Genomic DNA, 17954 nt, shown 5'->3' with positions numbered 1-17954 from the left:
GTCCACTAGGTAGTGCACATACTGTTCCGATGACAAAAATTAGGTCACATGACCAACAGACGAAGCGGAACGCAGACAAGTGAACTATTCGCTTTGTTCAATATCCATTGGTTTTTCCACATTAACACGTGCGCATTTATTGAAATATAAATCGGTGAACAGTTTCGACTGAAGAAATCTCGCTAAAAGCAACTTTACAGTCAGACTGATGTGTTTAAATGTACAAATACAACATGATACCAATTAATGTATTAATAATCCATAACAAACACAAACTCTTTCACTAGTCAAACGTCACATCACAGAAGTAAAATGTGATGAGATATTAGTGCATAAACAACTGACAGGGAACGCTCTGAGCAAACGTTCTTCCAGTAACGTTAATAGAACGTTCGTTCAAAGTTCTTTAAAGATGTTCTTTAGAACGTTTGCACAGAGAACATTCAAACGTAACGTTTCCCAACGGAACGTTCCTTTAATCATCCTTTCCTCGCAATTTCTAACATCTTTCCCTCCCGGGTCAAAATGACCCGAAACTCTAAAATCATACAATTTATTTATTTATTTTTCAAAAAGCTTATTTGATTTTGATAGTATTTTGTCTATTATTTAATGCAATTTTTTTTTATATTTTCTTATTTTATTTCCTTTAAATTACTAGATTTGATCAATAAATAATGGGAAAAAAAGTAATTTAAACACATACCTTAAATTCTTTCAAATTCAATTCAAAATAACTCACAATGCTTTCCATTCATTCAAGGGGGTTAAAATGACCCGTGAGGGAAGAATTTGTTATTTTTTAAAATTTTGACCACAAAAACTTGATTCGTGGTTCAAGTGCGACAAAACTCATAGGGTCTAGATGAACTCTGATGAACACCCAATTTTAAAAAAATAAGTGTCGGGAAGGATGAGGGTAACGTTCGCACAACAAAGAAAAAACATTTTGAAAACGTTCAGCAATAAGGTTTCCATGACTTGTGTTGTGTGTGTTTGGTTTCAGGGAGTGTGAACAGGATCTCTTGTGATGAAGCTCATATCTCAGTGGACTGGAGCACTTCTCCACGGACCGCGGGCTCGGGGTTGGGCCAGGGCTTGCCGTTGCTCTGGCCGTTGAGTGTGTGTGTGTCGAGGCTGAGGGTGACCCGGCTGGTCTCGGTGATGGAGGAGTTGGTGTGATAGTTACAGTGAGAATCTGTGGTCACCAAACGCCGTCGCCTCCACTGACAGCGATACTGAGCGACCTTACGCCGGAGAGCCGACTGCACCTGCGGGAATGTGTGGAAGTCATAATTATGAGATGAAAAGTCGACAGTCATAATTATGGCGTATTATGGTGAACTAAATCGCAATTATAACTTTAAAAAGTCTAAATCATGTCAAAAAGTACCAAAATTACAAAATCGTGACAAAAAATTGAAATTTAAAATCTAGTAAGTATTATAACTTCTCATTTTTAAATTTTGTTTTTTATTTCATAATTAATTTTTTTATATAATCATTTTAACTGTATGACATAATGTTGGATTTTTTTATCTAATAATTTAGATTTTTTTTAATCTAATAATTTTGATTTTTATCTCATACTGTAATCTTGACTTTTTAATCTCACAATTATAACTTAATATGTCATAATTTTGGCTTTTTTTTTTACACAATTTCAACTTTTCATCTCATAATTTAATTTTTTTTTTTGTTAAATTTAAATTTTTTCACATTTACCTCTCATAATTTCATTTTTTCTTCTCTTAAATATTTTTTTAAATCTCATTTCGATTTAGTATGTCATAATTTGCATTTTAATGTCATAAAATGTCATATTTTAAATATTTCAATCTCATAATGTCATCTTAATTGACCTTTATTTCCACATATTTTCAATTTCATAATTATGACTGAGTATGTCATATTTTCGGCTTTTTAATGTTACAATTTTAACCTCCTATTTTCATTTGAGTCTGATCAAATAACAAAGAAAAAGTTCAAACCCTAATGGTGTTTGTTCATCGGGTTATTGCATCCAAAACTTTCATCTACAATCCCCAGGAGTTCATGTTCATCTAAAGTGCTTTAATAAAGAGAAATGAGGTTAATTATTGAGGTGTAAACAGGAAGTCATACCTCTCCATTACAGAAGCAGAAGATCACGGCCACCAGAAAACCCTGCACACACACATTATATATTGTATATAAACAATTATATATTGTAGCTTTAATAAATGCTGAGGAATTCTTAGATCTTGTTAACTAAGGTAGTTAAATAATGAACCTTAGTGTAAAGTGTTACCAGTCACACTAATGAAATGCTGATGTCATTGTGGGATATTTTACAAGACATATTTGATCGATTCTGTAAGTTTACGTCACCTGGAAATGCACGAAGATGTTCATGAAGAGGTCGTAGATGGCCAGAGAGAGGCGTCCGCTCGGCTGCATGGGCACCAGTATGAACTGGGCTCCCAGTAGCGGGACCAGTATGATGGTGCCGCGCACCGCTTTCATGTACACACTGCTCTCCGTCTGGTGTGTGACCCTCAGTTTGGTGATCAACACACGCACGATGTTGAGCAGGAAGAACAGGTTCACCTGAGAGACACGGATGGAGGGATTCAATGCAGGAAATCTTGTGTGTTTGTCTTGTTTTCCAGTGCAAGCGTGCGGGTGTTCTTCGGGAGTCGGTCAAAGATAAAAATTCAATTAAATTAATGTACCATATTTTAGTTACATAATGTTTTTTTATTTATTATTAGGGGATTTTATGGCACTGAATTATATTTGCGCTGTATTCATAATCCATTTATTCACTTTTTGAGCGTAGACCTGAAAATGTCATTTCCAACTTAAACTGTTCAAGTTTTTTTCTTGTTTTGGGCATAAACGCAAAGCATTTTTCAGATATCCAGACTTAAAATCTTAAGCAGATTGATTCCCAAGTAAATGTATCTTGATTGAAGAACATTTAGATTAGTACTGGAAAACAAGAAGATGATGATTGATGATGAAGCTCACCAGCAGAGCGACGTATATCGGGCCGTGTGTGATGTACAGCAGGTTTGTGTTGATGACCCAACACCTGTCAAACACACAATGTCACTGCGATTAAACATTTTAAGGCTTAGTTTGGCCAAAAATGAAAAATCTCATCCTCAAGTTGTTCACAACCTGTATGAATGTCTTGGAAAGAGTGTTGGTAACCAAATATCTGCTGGTCTCCATTGAAAAAAACACATGGAAGTCAATGGAGAACATTTATGGGGGCTCGTCCGGGAAATAATCAAACTGATTCCTCACGGATATAAATGTTATGTGTGTGTATATCTTTATGCTGGTTCATTTTAGGTGTTAAATCTCAGGTTTACCTGTCATCGAGGAAGAGTAGACGTGCCACCGCGTACATGACAGCAGGGATCACTGGGAAACCTGTAGAAATAACTCACTGTTTTCTAAGGTGATATTTGCATTGAGAAAATCTACAGTAATCAGTGTGTGATCAATCTTTCATTTCTTGCACAATAAATCATGATGAAAACAGAAGAAGTCTAGTTAGCATTATAATCACGATTACTGTGCTTTGTATGTTCTGTGTTTTAGGACTTTTATTCTGAAATGTATCATCTTTTTTACACGAGGGGCTGACACAGGACAGGTGAGGGTAATTAATCACTATGGGAACAAACAAAGCCAAACAGGAACAAACTACAGGAAGTGAACAGAGAATCAGAAATCATACTTCAAAATAAAAGTCCTAGAACACAACACACGGGAGAAATCGTGGCACACACGGGTCAAAGATGTACTGATGTTGATTTGTAAAGGGCGATCCGGGCTGGTGTTCAGTACGTACCCCAGCCGAGGACGTAGTACCAGCCCAGCTGCTGCTCGCCCACAAACACGGCCACGATGATGAGCGTGTGCAGGTAGATGCCCTCACACAACATCCAGAAGAAATTGGAGCATGAGGTGTAGTGAATGACACTTGCCAGGATCTTACAGCCTATCTGAAACTGAACACACACACATAAAATGCCAACGGACCCGTAAATGTGCCAATCCCCTTATGAGAGGCCTTTCCTAAAAAATAAAGGAAGTTATCTATGTATCAGTCATGCGGCGAAGTCAGCGACAAGGGAGAGGTGGATCCGAATACAAATAACTCAATAAACTACAACAAAATAAACTACAACACAACAGCTATAGAAAGACAACACCAGACAGGAAACACTGGGGTGTAAATACACAAGATAACAAGGAACAGGTGAGGGTAATGAGTTGCCATGGAGACTAACGAGGCTAACTGGAAACAAACAAGGCAGCAATGGAAACAAATAAAAGAGAAACTAAGTCAAACAGCAGGAACAAAAACACACTTCAAAATAAGAGTCCTTCAACAAGACATGGGAAACGAGACAGAAATTGTAACACTACGTCTAGTAACATATTTTTTAAAAAATATTTATGTCTGTGAACCTGGATGACAAAACCAAACCAGTCACATGAGTCAATTTTTGGAAATTGGGATTTATACATCATCTGAAGCTGAATAAATAATTGTTCCATTGATGTATGGTTTGTTATGATAGGACAATATTTGTCTGAGACACAACTATTGAAAATCTGAGGGTGCAAAAAAATCTAAAAATTGAGAAAATCTCCTTTAAAGTTGTGCATTAATGTTGGTGATTGTGCTGCACTCACTCACAGAAACACATGCTTTATATATTTACGGTAAAAATATATTCATGGAACATGATCTTAACTTAATATCCTAATGACTTTGGCATAAAAGAAAAATCGATCGTTTTGACCCGTACAGTGTGTTGTTGACTATTGCCACAAATATACCCGTGTGACTTATGACAGAGTCACATATATTGCATTACTGAACAAAAGCAATTTTATTAAACCATTAAAATTATTATAAAAATTGTATTATTGTTTAAATTAAAATTGTAAGTGCACACATTGACTTTGACAGCCTAAGGTGCATTTGTAATGTTTTTCCTCTCAAATTATTATAAAACATTGTATTATATTTTAATGACCCTACAAGTTCAATTAAATCAAAATATGGGAAATATTTTATATATACTTTTATTATTTTATATATACTTTTAATATTTTTTTTAACAATAATCAGTTATTAATATTTCGATGGTTCTTTCGTTTTACATATAATTTCTTTCTATGACAGCCGGGCCAAATATTATGTCACACAATTTGCCGTGTTTCATTGCATTATTATCATAAATAAAACAATCAACAATCAACTACACAATAAACTTACAAAATCTAAATTACATAATAATATATGGATAAAGGGTGAAGATGTTAATTTTCCTAGGCGGACATTACTTTTGGCCACTACAGTATATATAGTATATTAAGTGCACAATAACCCATTTTGAAAACCCTGTTTCACAGTGAAAATTTAAGTGAAAGCAACATCAAGTTCACTTCATAATGCTCATATGAATACCCTCATATATATATATATATATATATATATATATGCTCATACTTACAGAGTCCGTTCTGCTCTGATGGCCGCCGATGACGAAGTAGAACCAGCCGATGGTGGCGAAGGAGTTCAGGATGAAGGATGTGAACATGTTTTTATGAAGAGTGATACGCTGACAGCTCAAGCACCTGCACACACATTCATTCGTGACGTATAATGCCTTTTCAAAACCACAGAAAGGGTCATGACACGTTTTTTTATTTATTATTTGAATATGTTCCTTGAGTTTCACTTATACGGTAGATAAAGTTTTATGCACACAAAAAAACTAATATATATGCAGAAAAATGCTAATTTACAACCTTCGAACTGTCTGAAATTATCAGTTTTTAATGCTTTAAGGCTTTAAGGAACATTGTAAACCTGGACGTTCAGAGTAATAACGTTTTGGGAAATGTTCATAGAATATATATTTGCTTGCTGGGAATTTAGTCTTGTTTGTGTTTGTTGTTCTACTGTACTTGAAGTAGGAGAAGATGCATATGGAAATGATGAGCGATATGATGGAGAGGACGTTTCCCACAATAGCCAGATAGTAAGCCACAAGCGTGAGCTGCAGGACAAACCAGAGACACACAGATTATAAAACAGACGGGATTATGATATAATGATTTCATATTTAAACTGAAGCGTAACCTTGAGTTTCTGCTTAGTGTAAGCGGAGCACTGCGTGTAATTGGACCAGAGTCGGTTGCTTTCCGGGTGACGAAACCAATGACCGTCTGAGTCACACACTTTGGTCACTTTTTCTGAATGAATAAAAGCCAAAATGTGAAAGGACATGTGTTTACTACGGAGGCGTATTGCATTCACTTGAAGAAAAAAATCTACTCTGTTTTTCTGAATTAATGAGTTAATTTTTCATGAGAAAATTTTTTTTGCTCTGTTTTTCTGAATTAATGAGTTAATTTTTCATGAGAAAAAAAGTTTTTCTCTGTTTTTCTGAATTAACGAGTTAATGTTTCATGGAAATTTTTTTTTTTTTGCTCTGTTTTTCTGAATTAATGAGTTAATTTTTCATGAGAAATTTTTTTTGCTCTGTTTCTCTGAATTAACGAGTTAATTTTTCATGGAATTTTTTTTTCTCTGTTTTTCTGAATTAACTCGTTAATTCAGAAAAACAGAGCAAAAACTTTTTTCTCACAAAAAATTAACTCATTAATTCAGAAAAACAGAGCAAATTTTTTTCTCATGAAAAATTAACTCGTTAATTCAGAAAAACCGAGCAAAAAAAAAAAATTTCATGAAACATTAACTCGTTAATTCAGAAAAACAGAGAAAAACTTTTTTTCTCATGAAAAATTAACTCATTAATTCAGAAAAACAGAGCAAAAAAAAATTTCTCATAAAAAATTAACTCGTTAATTCAGAAAAACAGAGAGAAACTTTTTTTCTCACAAAAAATTAACTCATTAATTTAGAAAAACAGAGCAAAAAAAAATATTTTCTCATGAAAAATTAACTTAAACATTTTTTTTCTTCAAGTGAATGCAATACGCCTCCGTAGTTTACTGTAGTGGACTTGATCAAATTAGCCTTTTAAAGTAATGCATTGCTTTTAAATTGACAAGAAAACATTCAAACAAATTTATTTAAAAAAAAAAAGTTTTTAAACAAAATTCTTAATCCTACATTTTTCCAGGTTTGAATTACAAAAAAATAACGAACTTAAAATTCCAGATTTTAAACATGGTCTTAGACTTTTGGAACCCAGCATTATTGCACTCAGTTGATGAAAAGTGACAGTGAAGACGTATTGTAAAGCGATCTTAAATTTGTAGAATTGTGCTATATGAAATAAACGTATTATTATTAGTAGTATTATCTCACCAGACGGATCAAAATCCTGGAAGTAGGAGGGGCAGTGCTGGAAGGCGGTGCCGGGGGCGGAGTCTCCCCAGCAGAGCCACCCGTCCCACGTGCGGTTACAGTACGGGCCTGCAGGGGGCGACACACACATACACACTTTATTTTCATTTAAAAACACCACATTTTTTACCAAAGGGGGACCTTAATTCTATCCATTTTAGCTTGTTAAATTATTTAGCAAATTGTCTTTTACGTCTGTCCTTGATTTACGCACATGTGTTTCGGGTCAGTGCTCACCTGGATCTCTGCGCGGAGGCTCGTACATTATTTTGAGGTAACACTCAAACTGGGCGGAGAGGATCTGCTCACGGGTCACGCTCAGATCCGCAGGGGATTCTGGGATATCGCTCCCCTCGTCTGTTGACATCCTCGCCGCTACGAGCACATCCTCACACTGACACACCTGTGCTCGTATTCAACAGGAACATTAGACACAATACTTCACAATAAGGTGGTTTAATATGTTAACATTAGTCCAAGAGCATTTATTAATCTTAAATTCAGCATTTAATCATACCTCTTTTAAATCAAAGGTTAATGGACTGTAAACTAACATGAACAAAAAAAAAAAAATTTTAGTAATGTGGATTTTAAATATAGTTTTTAAATACATCAATTCATCCCTAGCTTTGTGTTGTTTGTCTGGATTCTAGTATTTATTAAAAACAGAACTGAAAAAAAAAAAAATCTGAGTAAATACATTGCTGCCGTACCTCTGTGTCCAGCAGCAGAACGAGCATCAGCAGGAGTGACGGGCTTCTTGTCATGATCTGACACTCACACAGGGGGCGCTAGAGAGCATCTGTGTCTGTGGTGAAAGACAAACATCTGCATTTTAATACATAATTCCTCTTCAGGAAACATTAAAATAACATTAAATAACATTTGTGTTTTGTCTTGTGGAGTCTAGCTCCAGAACAGGTTGTGTATCTTCTCTGGGATGTCCATGAGAACGAACACATTATGTTTATTTTTCTGAGAGGATGTCGCTCTCAGTCCATAAACACAGAGGTCGAAGCCCTTCAGCTTTACAATAGAGGACACACACACCATTAAACACACCAGAACCAGCGAAACCACCACAGTCGTGTTCTGAGCTCTTCACACAAATCACCATTCACTGATGATTCAGGATTAAATATCAAATGAATGCTGATAAAAAGATGCTCTTTTGTTTTGGCCAAGTTCACACAGATTATTTATTTTGGTCATGTTTCTATACAAGTAGCCTATGGAAAAATATTGACACATTTATTACAGATAGAATCCAGTCAAATACCCGTAGGCCTGTTGATTTTGACTAAGCTTGGCTTGAGATTTTTTTTATTATTATTTTCTTCGCAAATTTTATATAGGCTACAGAAATGTAAAGCCACCAACAACCTGGGAAAGTTCGCTTTCTACATGAACTAGTTCAAAGTTCAGTCAGTTCACACATTTTAAAATGAACTAACGTTAGTTCAGTTCATAGTTCATTCTTCAAAAAAATGAAGCTCATTCATAGTTCTTTTTCCCATATGTTGCGAGCTTTTGTTTTATTATTATTATTGCCACAGCCCATATACAAACACAGACAACAATTATTTTATCGACGGGCAAAGTTTGCACATAAATGTAAGATTTTTCCCATCCTCACCGATCTCCTCAGAAAATCCGTTTACGCCTCCTCGACGCTCGCTGCGTGTTGCCAGATTGGGTGTTTTTGTTTTAGCCGGGGTTTCGCCTGGAAGGTTCTATAGAAATCTGGCACCCTATTGAACGAATTTAAACTGACAGAGCGCGCGAACGAGTTCACAACGTTCATCAGCCAGTAATACAGTACGTTCAGTTCACGTTCGCCCAAAATATGAACGCGTTCATGAACTATCGCCTATTGAACGCGTTCAGGCACAACACTGCCAACAACAAACCTTTTTTTCCCGTTTTTTTTAAAACATTTGAAATGTACCGTAACACTATTTCACAGTGTTGTAGTCGAGACCACCTCACTCGAGTCCGAGTCGACACCGAGACCAGAGAGAGTCGAGTCCGAGTCAAGACCGAGTCCATAGAGGGTCGAGTCCGAGTCGAGACCGAGACCAGTGAGGGTTGATTACCTAATTTACTTTTATTTACTTAGAGAAATCCTTTTTTTTTATTTTTTTACTGAATTTACTTAGAGTTTAAAAAATATGATCAGTTTAGGGTAAAAAGGCCACATAGTAGGTGGTGTTAAAAGTAATTTTATTACAATTTGTCATGCGCAGTTGCGCACTAGAAAATCACCAATCACTGGGCGTGTCAATCAATTTAAAGAAATATTTTATTAACATACATTAATAATCATGAAAAATATTTTTAATTGAACTCGAGTGGACTCGGGAATAATTCCGAGTCCTAAAAAAAAAATGTTCGAGTACGAGTCAATTCCGAGTCCAAATGGACACGAGTCCATGACAAGACCAAGACCATTAAAATATGGTCTCGAGACCGAGTCCGAGACGAGTCCGAGTCTCGAGTACTACAACACTGCTATTTCATCCTCAGTAAATAAGAAAGCAAGTAAAACAGACTCAATTTGTAATGACTTTAATTTGTAAACACTAACTGATGTATAAAACAATATCTTTTTTTCTATCCTCTCCTATTTTTCTTTTTTTTTTGCCCCCTCCCCCCTCCTGTACATTCAGATGACACATTTTTAGTGTACTGTATATCTCTGTATGATTTGCACATCCCTGTTTCTCCACTAGTATTGTGTTTGCAGTGAAAGAAAGGAACACGGATTATCATCAAGTGTTTTCTGTGATGATTGTGGGTCAAACCACTAGTGTTGTGTGTGTTATTTTGTGATTTCCTGTTGATAGAGTTTCTACAGCATCTCACGAGGCAGAAACCAGCGCTGTGTGAGAGTGCTTGGGAATATTTCCCGTGAGCTCTAGAGTTTGAGGTCAAAGGTCACGGTCACCAGAGGCTCTGCACACATGAGAAACATCCACAGGCAGTAATTACAGCAGTAAACCACGAGTTACGGTGATTTTACCACACGAATCACACCGTGGTAAAATCACCGTAACTTATAGTGATGCGGATTTTGCTTTTATAAATGCAACAACAATAGCATAGAATACATAAACATTTGATCCAAAATTAAAATAAATCATACTTTCGCTCACCAAGGCTGCGTTTATTTATTAAAGCTGAATTTTCAGCATCATTACTCCAGTCTCCAGGAGAAGGTTGTTTGTGTTCTGAGGGGAAACAGGAAGTAGAAATATAAGAGAGGCCTTATTTCCTGTGAGTTTCCGTCCTGCTCGGCCACTAACATCAGGATAAAAATAAGCCATTGTTGCGCCTCTGCGTTCACTTCGGGCCGAACCGTGTGTGTTCGCTCGGTGTCAAACGCTCACAGACGGGAATCCAGAGGAAGTTTCCAGAAAATAAGAACATGTTGTTCACGTCACGAAGCCGACCTGTGATCAAACGCAATCATGACAAACCATTCCCGAACGTGAAGCTGAACAGAAACAGCTCATCATGTGCACATTTTCTGCATTTATATTGTGCGCTCACGTCCTTTTATAGCCAAATATAATTAGCTTTCTTATTTTTCCCATTGCTGGGTCCAAAAATAACAGCGTATGATTGGAGGAGAGCCAGACAACTACAACCAGACCACTGAGTGAGGGTGCGCACACACACACACACACACACACTTCAGCAGAAAATGTGAGTGGTGTTTTACTACTAAACTAAAATGTCACTGTCACTGATGGGTGGCTACTAGGGCGTTACCAGGGTGTTCCTGGTGGTTGCTAGGGCATTTTGCCATGGTGTTCTGGTTGGTTGCTAGGGCACTATCAGGGTGTTCTGGGTAGCAGCTAGGGCATTGCTAGAGTGTTACAGATGGTTCCTAGAATATTTTGGTTGGTTGCTAGGGTGTTGTCAGGGTGTTTTACATAATTGATAGAGTGTTCTTGGTTGTTGCTAGGGCATTGTCAGGGTGTTCTGGTTGGTTGCTAGGGCATTACCAGGGTGTTCTGGGTAGCAGCTAGGGCATTGCTAGAGTGTTACAGATGGTTCCTAGAATATTTTGGTTGGTTGCTAGGGTGTTGTCAGGGTGTTCTACATAATTGATAGAGTGTTCTTGGTTGTTGCTAGGGCATTTTGCCATGGTGTTCTGGTTGGTTGCTAGGGCATTATCAGGGTGTTCTGGGTAGCAGCTAGGGCATTGCTAGAGTGTTACAGATGGTTCCTAGAATATTTTGGTTGGTTGCTAGGGTGTTGTCAGGGTGTTCTACATAATTGATAGAGTGTTCTTGGTTGTTGCTAGGGCATTTTGCCATGGTGTTCTGGTTGGTTGCTAGGGAATTATCAGGGTGTTCTGGGTAGCAGCTAGGGCATTGCTAGAGTGTTACAGATGGTTCCTAGAATATTTTGGTTGGTTGCTAGGGTGTTGTCAGGGTGTTCTACATAATTGATAGAGTGTTCTTGGTTGTTGCTAGGGCATTTTGCCATGGTGTTCTGGTTGTTGCTAGGGCATTATCAGGGTGTTCTGGGTAGCAGCTAGGGCATTGCTAGAGTGTTACAGATGGTTCCTATAATATTTTGGTTGGTTGCTAGGGTGTTGTCAGGGTGTTCTACATAATTGATAGAGTGTTCTTGGTTGTTGCTATGGCATTGTCAGGGTGATCTAGGTGGTTGTTAGAGTGCTGTCAGGGTGTTACGAGTGGCTATAGGCGCATTGCCATGGTGTTCTGGGTGGTTGCTAGGGCGTTGTCTGGATGGTTGCTAGAGTGTTTTACCAGGGTGTTCTGGTTGGTTGCTAGGGCATTATCAGGGTGTACTAGGTGGTTACTAGGGCATTATCAGGGTGTTCAGCCTGGTTGCTAGAATGTTCTTGGTTGTTGCTAGGGCACTGTCAGGCTGGTCTAGGTGGTTGTTAAGAGTGCTGTCAGGGTGTTTTGAGTGGCTATAAGCACATTGGCACTGTGTTTTTTAGTGGTTAATAGGGTGTTGCCAGGGTGTTCTGGGTGGTTGCTAAGGGGTTGCTAGGGTGTTTTTCCAGGATGTTCTGGTTGGTTCCTAGGACATTATCAGGGTGTTCAAGGTGGTTACTATGGCATTACCAGGGTGTTCAGGTTGGTTGCTAGAATATTAGAATATATTTTGGGTGGTTGCTGGGGTGTTGTCAGGGTGTTCTAAATAATTTCTAGAGTGTTCTTGATTGTTGCTAGGTGGGTGGTTGTAAGAGCCATGGTGTTCTGGGAGGTTTCTAGGGTGTTTTGCCAGTGTGTTCTTGGTGGTGTCTAGGGCGTTGCCTGGGTGGTTGCTAGGGTGTTGCCATGGTGTTATGGGTGGTTGCTAGGGTGTTGCCATGGTGTTCTGGGTGGTTAACAGGGTGTTCTGGGTGGTTGCTAGGGCGTCGCCTGGGTGGTTGCTAGGGTATTTTGCCAGGATGTTTTAATCAGTTTCTAAGGGCATTATCAGGGTGTTCTAGGTGGTTACTAGGGCATTGCTATGTGTTGTCAGGGGGTTTTGAGTGGCTACAAGCGCATTGCCAAAGTGTTCTAGGTGGTTGCTAGGGAATTATTTCCCGGTTAAGTATACTACAGTGATTGCACTGGTCACCCCTCCTCATTCTGTTGAGCCGAACGAGACCTCGATCCGTTCAGAATGTGAAATCTCCCTATATGGAGATGAGGACAAACATCTGGAATACAGCACTAATCCAAACCGGACACAGGTTATGTTCCAAAACACTCAATTCTGAGTTCTATTTATAATCATAACACACTTAATTGAATTAAAATGAATATTCACATTTCTCACTGAGCTTGTTGCAGTGCATTATGGGATAACCTTGATATGAGAAGGAATGTGCAATATTTTGGCCTTCAAATTTGGCCAAAAGAAGAAGAAGCCAGCGTAATCAGAAACATGCCAATGTCTTAAAACGCTTTCTATATAGTAGATTTTGGAACAAGGCCACAGGGTCAAGATAAAACATAATGTTATTTGCTTAGAAAGACTATAAAAGCCACACTGCATGTTGACAGTGAGCTGCACCACTTCAGGAAATACACACATCTAGTTGGTTCCCGTAAAGAACACACAGATCGAGTTGTGAAAGCGAGCAGAACACAGATATTAATACACCGAACAGCTGCCTGGCAGAGCAACACGTCCCGCTAGTGCAGGACCACACCTGTGACGCCTCGTTAGTGCCCTTGAAAGTGGACATGGGTGAGAGGTTCACTACAGACACACACACACACCGACAGAGAACACTGAATTTCAGTCCTATAACAGCAGCACGTCACGACAGCAAGTATATCTGCATTTTTTTCACAATATCCACTGTATTTATGCTCTGATTCGGCATTTTAAATATATTTCCTTCAATATTTCATAAAGTAGGCAACTGTGACAGTGATGATATCACTTGGTAAAACACTGAATGATTACATATTCATATACCATGATATTTGCTTATGAAATATATGCATTTGAAATATATGCATGGCCAAAAAACAATACATGCAGACGTTCTATGTTTTATATCATTAATTAATTCATAAATTTCTCTGCATAAATAATTCTATATAGGCCGCTAACTTATATGAAATATATATATGTAAAACATTCCCATATCGTTTTGAAGCAAATACAACATACATTCGAGTTAACATTAGTTTCATTACAATTCACGAGCACTGACAGAGATCAGACGAACACAACATTACAAACTAAGTTACAACGCTCACAATACAACAACATTACAGACTCCAAGAATTAAACATAAAATAGAGAAAATAGCATAATAAGTATATAAAGCAAAGAAATCAGTTAAATTTTCGTACCGTTCTGGTGTGTGTGAGAGTCTCGTCGAGGGGTTCGTGTATGTGTGAAAGCGCGCGCGTGTGTGTGTGTGTGTAAGAGAGAGAGCCTGCGTGTGTGTGTGTGTGTGTGTTTGGTCGGTCCTCATGATTTGCGGGTCTCTTGTAGTCTCCATCTCCACCACTACACTGGTGTAAAAACAATCACATATTGCTATTAAATTATACCTATTATACTTTACTAAAAAAAATGTAAGATTAGTACAGTTATTCATTTATAAATATTAATTTATTACCGTTGAATAGATTGTTTGAAGCTGGTTGTGGGACTGAGTGTCAGTGCAGCGCCTCCTGCTGTGGAAGATGTGTTACAACCGCCATTAGGAAAGACTGGACCTGAGATATATCAGCTGCAGACCCGCAGCAGCACCAGTTTCAGAACCCCAGCGCCAGAACCGGAAGTGAGGGAGGGGCGCAATTATTGTTATTGCATTATAGTTATTTTAGCAAGAATGTAAGGACAAAATGGGCCTGAGAGTGAGTTCCTCATTTGATACAGTGTAAGTTGAATTTATACAAGATTGTTGTGATAAAACAAGCCTGCTAGGGTTGAATTGGTCATTTTGTATACATATTTATGTTTCGTTTAAAACAATGCCGAATTTTCTCTCTCTCTTTTAGATTTTGACATTATTATTTTACACGAAAAAAAAATGCATGCTGCACGTTCTTGTGAAATAAAGTATATTTTATAAAAAAAAAAACCTGCGTTTTTTTTTGTTTTTATTAAACAATAAAAATCATCTTATACAAATACATATCTTCAATATCAAAACAATTTAAGATTTTTGTAAACACAGTAAATAAATAAATAGAACATAAAATATCTAGGTCTAGATATAGATATAAAATAGAGGTCTAATCAGTTTGTGAATTGTGTATAATTTTGAAAACCTCCAATGCTTGTCTTGTTTTATTTCTTTCAAAGCTTGATTATACAAAGTTAACTCCTTCATAAAAAACAAAAAACAAAGGTCTTACCTTCATAAATGTATAAACTGCTTAGCTAAAATTATTAAACTGTAAAAAAAAAAGAAACGGATAACTGAAACTATATACAATTATACTACACAAAATCAATGTTTTAAAATGCTTATTGTACTGTAATGTAGCATCATAACATACGTAGAGAGTAGGACGTTTCATGTTTAATAAAAGCTGTTTCATGTGTAAAATACCCTAAAATATAACATAAATAAAATAATAGATAGATAGATAGATAGATAGATAGATAGATAGATAGATAGATAGATAGATAGATAGATAGATAGATAGATAGATAGATGATAGATAGATAGATAGATAGATAGATAGATAGATGATAGATAGATAGATAGATAGATAGATAGATAGATAGATAGATAGATAGATAGATGATAGATAGATAGATAGATAGATAGATAGATAGATAGATAGATAGATAGATAGATAGATAGATAGATGATAGATAGATAGATAGATAGATAGATGATAGATAGATAGATAGATAGATAGATAGATAGATAGATAGATAGATAGATGATAGATAGATAGATAGATAGATAGATAGATAGATAGATAGATAGATAGATAGATAGATAGATAGATAGATAGATAGATAGATAGAAATAGATATGATTAATTTAATTTTATAAAGCGCACAAACATCTTGTTAAACTGAAGTCACTCAAGCTGGCAAATGTTTAAGACATTTTAGCCGTAATAAATATCAGTATATAATATGAGTTTCCGTGGGCAGGAAACACTCTCAATATGTGTGTGTGTGTGTGTGTGTGTGTGTGTGTGTGTGTGTGTGTGTGTGTGTGTGTGTGTGTGTGTGTGTGTGTGTGTTGGCTGAACTTTATGTGGAAAATGTTTATTGGTAAGTGACTCGAGAGCGTTTCATGTCGTGTGTGTTTGTGGTGACGCTCAGAACATAGTCTGATACTTCTGTTCCTCTCAGATCAAAGCTGTGTCTGTGAACACACACACACACACACACATAGAGACATAATCATTCATATTCATATTGTTTATTCATCATCTGAGGTCATTATGAATGAAGCCATAACAGATATTAATGCAAAAGTCCCTCACAAAAGCTTTATGCAGATAGGTCCAGATTTATGAATTTTAATAATATGAATATCGTAGGCTACTTTAAAAGAATATATTTTAGTGCAAACTCAATATAATCTTTTCAGACAGACAGCATGTTATTCACAATTAAATGAAACTATTGTTGTCTAAATTTAATGCAGTTAATTGAACTTGAGTGTTTTTTAGATCCACATGTTTATATGTATATATGAAGAGTTCAGATGCAAAAGCCTCTAAATGCCATTTGAAATTTTCATCTTTAATGATGATTTTTATCAAGCTTGTATAATTAAGTTCAGTGATTTCACTTAAATAACAATTAATAGGTAATTATCATTGCCATTTAAGTGAAATTACTGAACTTAAATATACAAGCTTGATAAAAATCATCATTAAAGAAGAAAATTTCAAATGGCACTTAGAGGCTTTTGCATCTGAACTCTTCATATATATGTGTGTGTGTGTGTGTGTCATTTAATTTCATAACTGGTTCTGTTGTCTGGTAAACTAAAACTCAATAATATCGAGTACAAGGATTCATATTCATGTTGTTTCCATTCAGACGCTCAGAGCTGCATTATTGGTCACACACACACACACACACACACACACGGACACACACTTTCCACTCTTTGGTGTTCCTACCAGTAGCAGATGAGTTTAATTGAGACACAAACACTGATTAAGAAAAAAGCAATTTGTTTGTGACCTCAAAGGAACTGGGGAACGGTTTATGTGTGTTTTGATGTGTGATTGTTTTATTAAAGTCATGGAAGCTGGAATTAATAAAGCCGATTACAGAATATTACACTTTAAAGTGTCTCTCTTAGATCTAAAGTGTGTGTGTTCGTATGTGTGTGTGTGTGCGCTGATGCCCCCTGCAGGTCAGAGTTGATGAGGTCAGGCCTGTAATTGCTCTCAGTGGTTTGGCTCTGGGCAGCGAGTGACCTTTGACCTCTCTATAGTCCATTCACCAGTAACACCACAGGTATCGCCGTTTGATTCAGAACCACGTTAATAATAAACTAATATCACCAGATTATTTTATGAGGTAGTTCAACAAACAACATGAATTACAATATTCATAACTGTGTCTTGAGCATCAGATCCTCATATTAGAGTGATTTGTGAAGGGTCATGTGACACTGAAGACTGGAGTAATGATGATAAATTCAGATTTAAATCACAGGAATAAATTACACTTCACTATATATTCACATAGAGAACTGATGATATACACTGGAATAATATTTCACAATTTCTACAGTAGTTTTGATCAAATAAATGCAGAAGAGACTCTTTCAAAACACTAAATAGGTAATTTTTCCAAACTTTTGACTGTGTGTGTAAGAGAGAGAGAGTGTGTGTGTGTGTGTTATCACTCATCCAAAAAAATGAAAAAGAAAAAAAGGACTGAATACTTTACTCAGAAGTGTTTATATTGTTTCCTTCATAAACTGAGTAAATAACGTCCTGACATAGGGTGGTCTCTCTCTCTCTGAGTGTGTGTGTGTGTGTGTGTGTTTTAAAATTGAAATTAGATCCAGTGCCAGGAAAGCCACATCCCACAGATAAGAAAGAGAGGGAGAGAGAGAGACGGAGAGAGA

At 36.8% G+C, this 17954-nt stretch overlaps 1 protein-coding gene across 3 annotated transcripts; it reads right to left on the bottom strand.

Annotated features, from left to right (window-relative positions):
• Window positions 1-520: 520 nt before the first annotated feature.
• Window positions 521-14379, bottom strand: calcrl2 (calcitonin receptor-like 2). 3 transcript variants are annotated; one of them, XM_039679126.2, is made up of 14 exons: window positions 14233-14332; window positions 10536-10620; window positions 8104-8198; window positions 7628-7793; window positions 7352-7459; window positions 6158-6270; window positions 5983-6074; window positions 5526-5649; window positions 3848-4007; window positions 3363-3423; window positions 3013-3076; window positions 2371-2589; window positions 2125-2166; window positions 521-1271 (listed from the first exon to the last, which is right to left on the bottom strand). In XM_039679126.2, the coding sequence occupies exons 3-14, from the start codon at window positions 8155-8157 to the stop codon at window positions 1038-1040; spliced, it is 1437 nt and encodes a 478-aa protein (XP_039535060.1). In that variant the 5' UTR covers window positions 8158-8198; window positions 10536-10620; window positions 14233-14332; the 3' UTR covers window positions 521-1037. The 3 variants fall into 3 exon arrangements, with proteins under 3 accessions (XP_039535060.1, XP_039535059.1, XP_039535058.1); XM_039679125.2 differs by having other exon boundaries at window positions 10546-10620; XM_039679124.2 differs by lacking the exon at window positions 10536-10620 and having other exon boundaries at window positions 14233-14379.
• Between the last annotated feature and the right edge of the window lie 3575 nt (window positions 14380-17954).

This window comes from Pimephales promelas, chromosome 20 (assembly GCF_988280905.1).
Source record: "Pimephales promelas chromosome 20, fPimPro1.hap1.1, whole genome shotgun sequence".
NCBI lineage: Eukaryota > Metazoa > Chordata > Actinopteri > Cypriniformes > Leuciscidae > Pimephales > Pimephales promelas.
The sequence above is the reverse complement of the archived record's forward strand: the minus strand, read 5'-3'. Positions and strand labels throughout refer to the sequence as shown.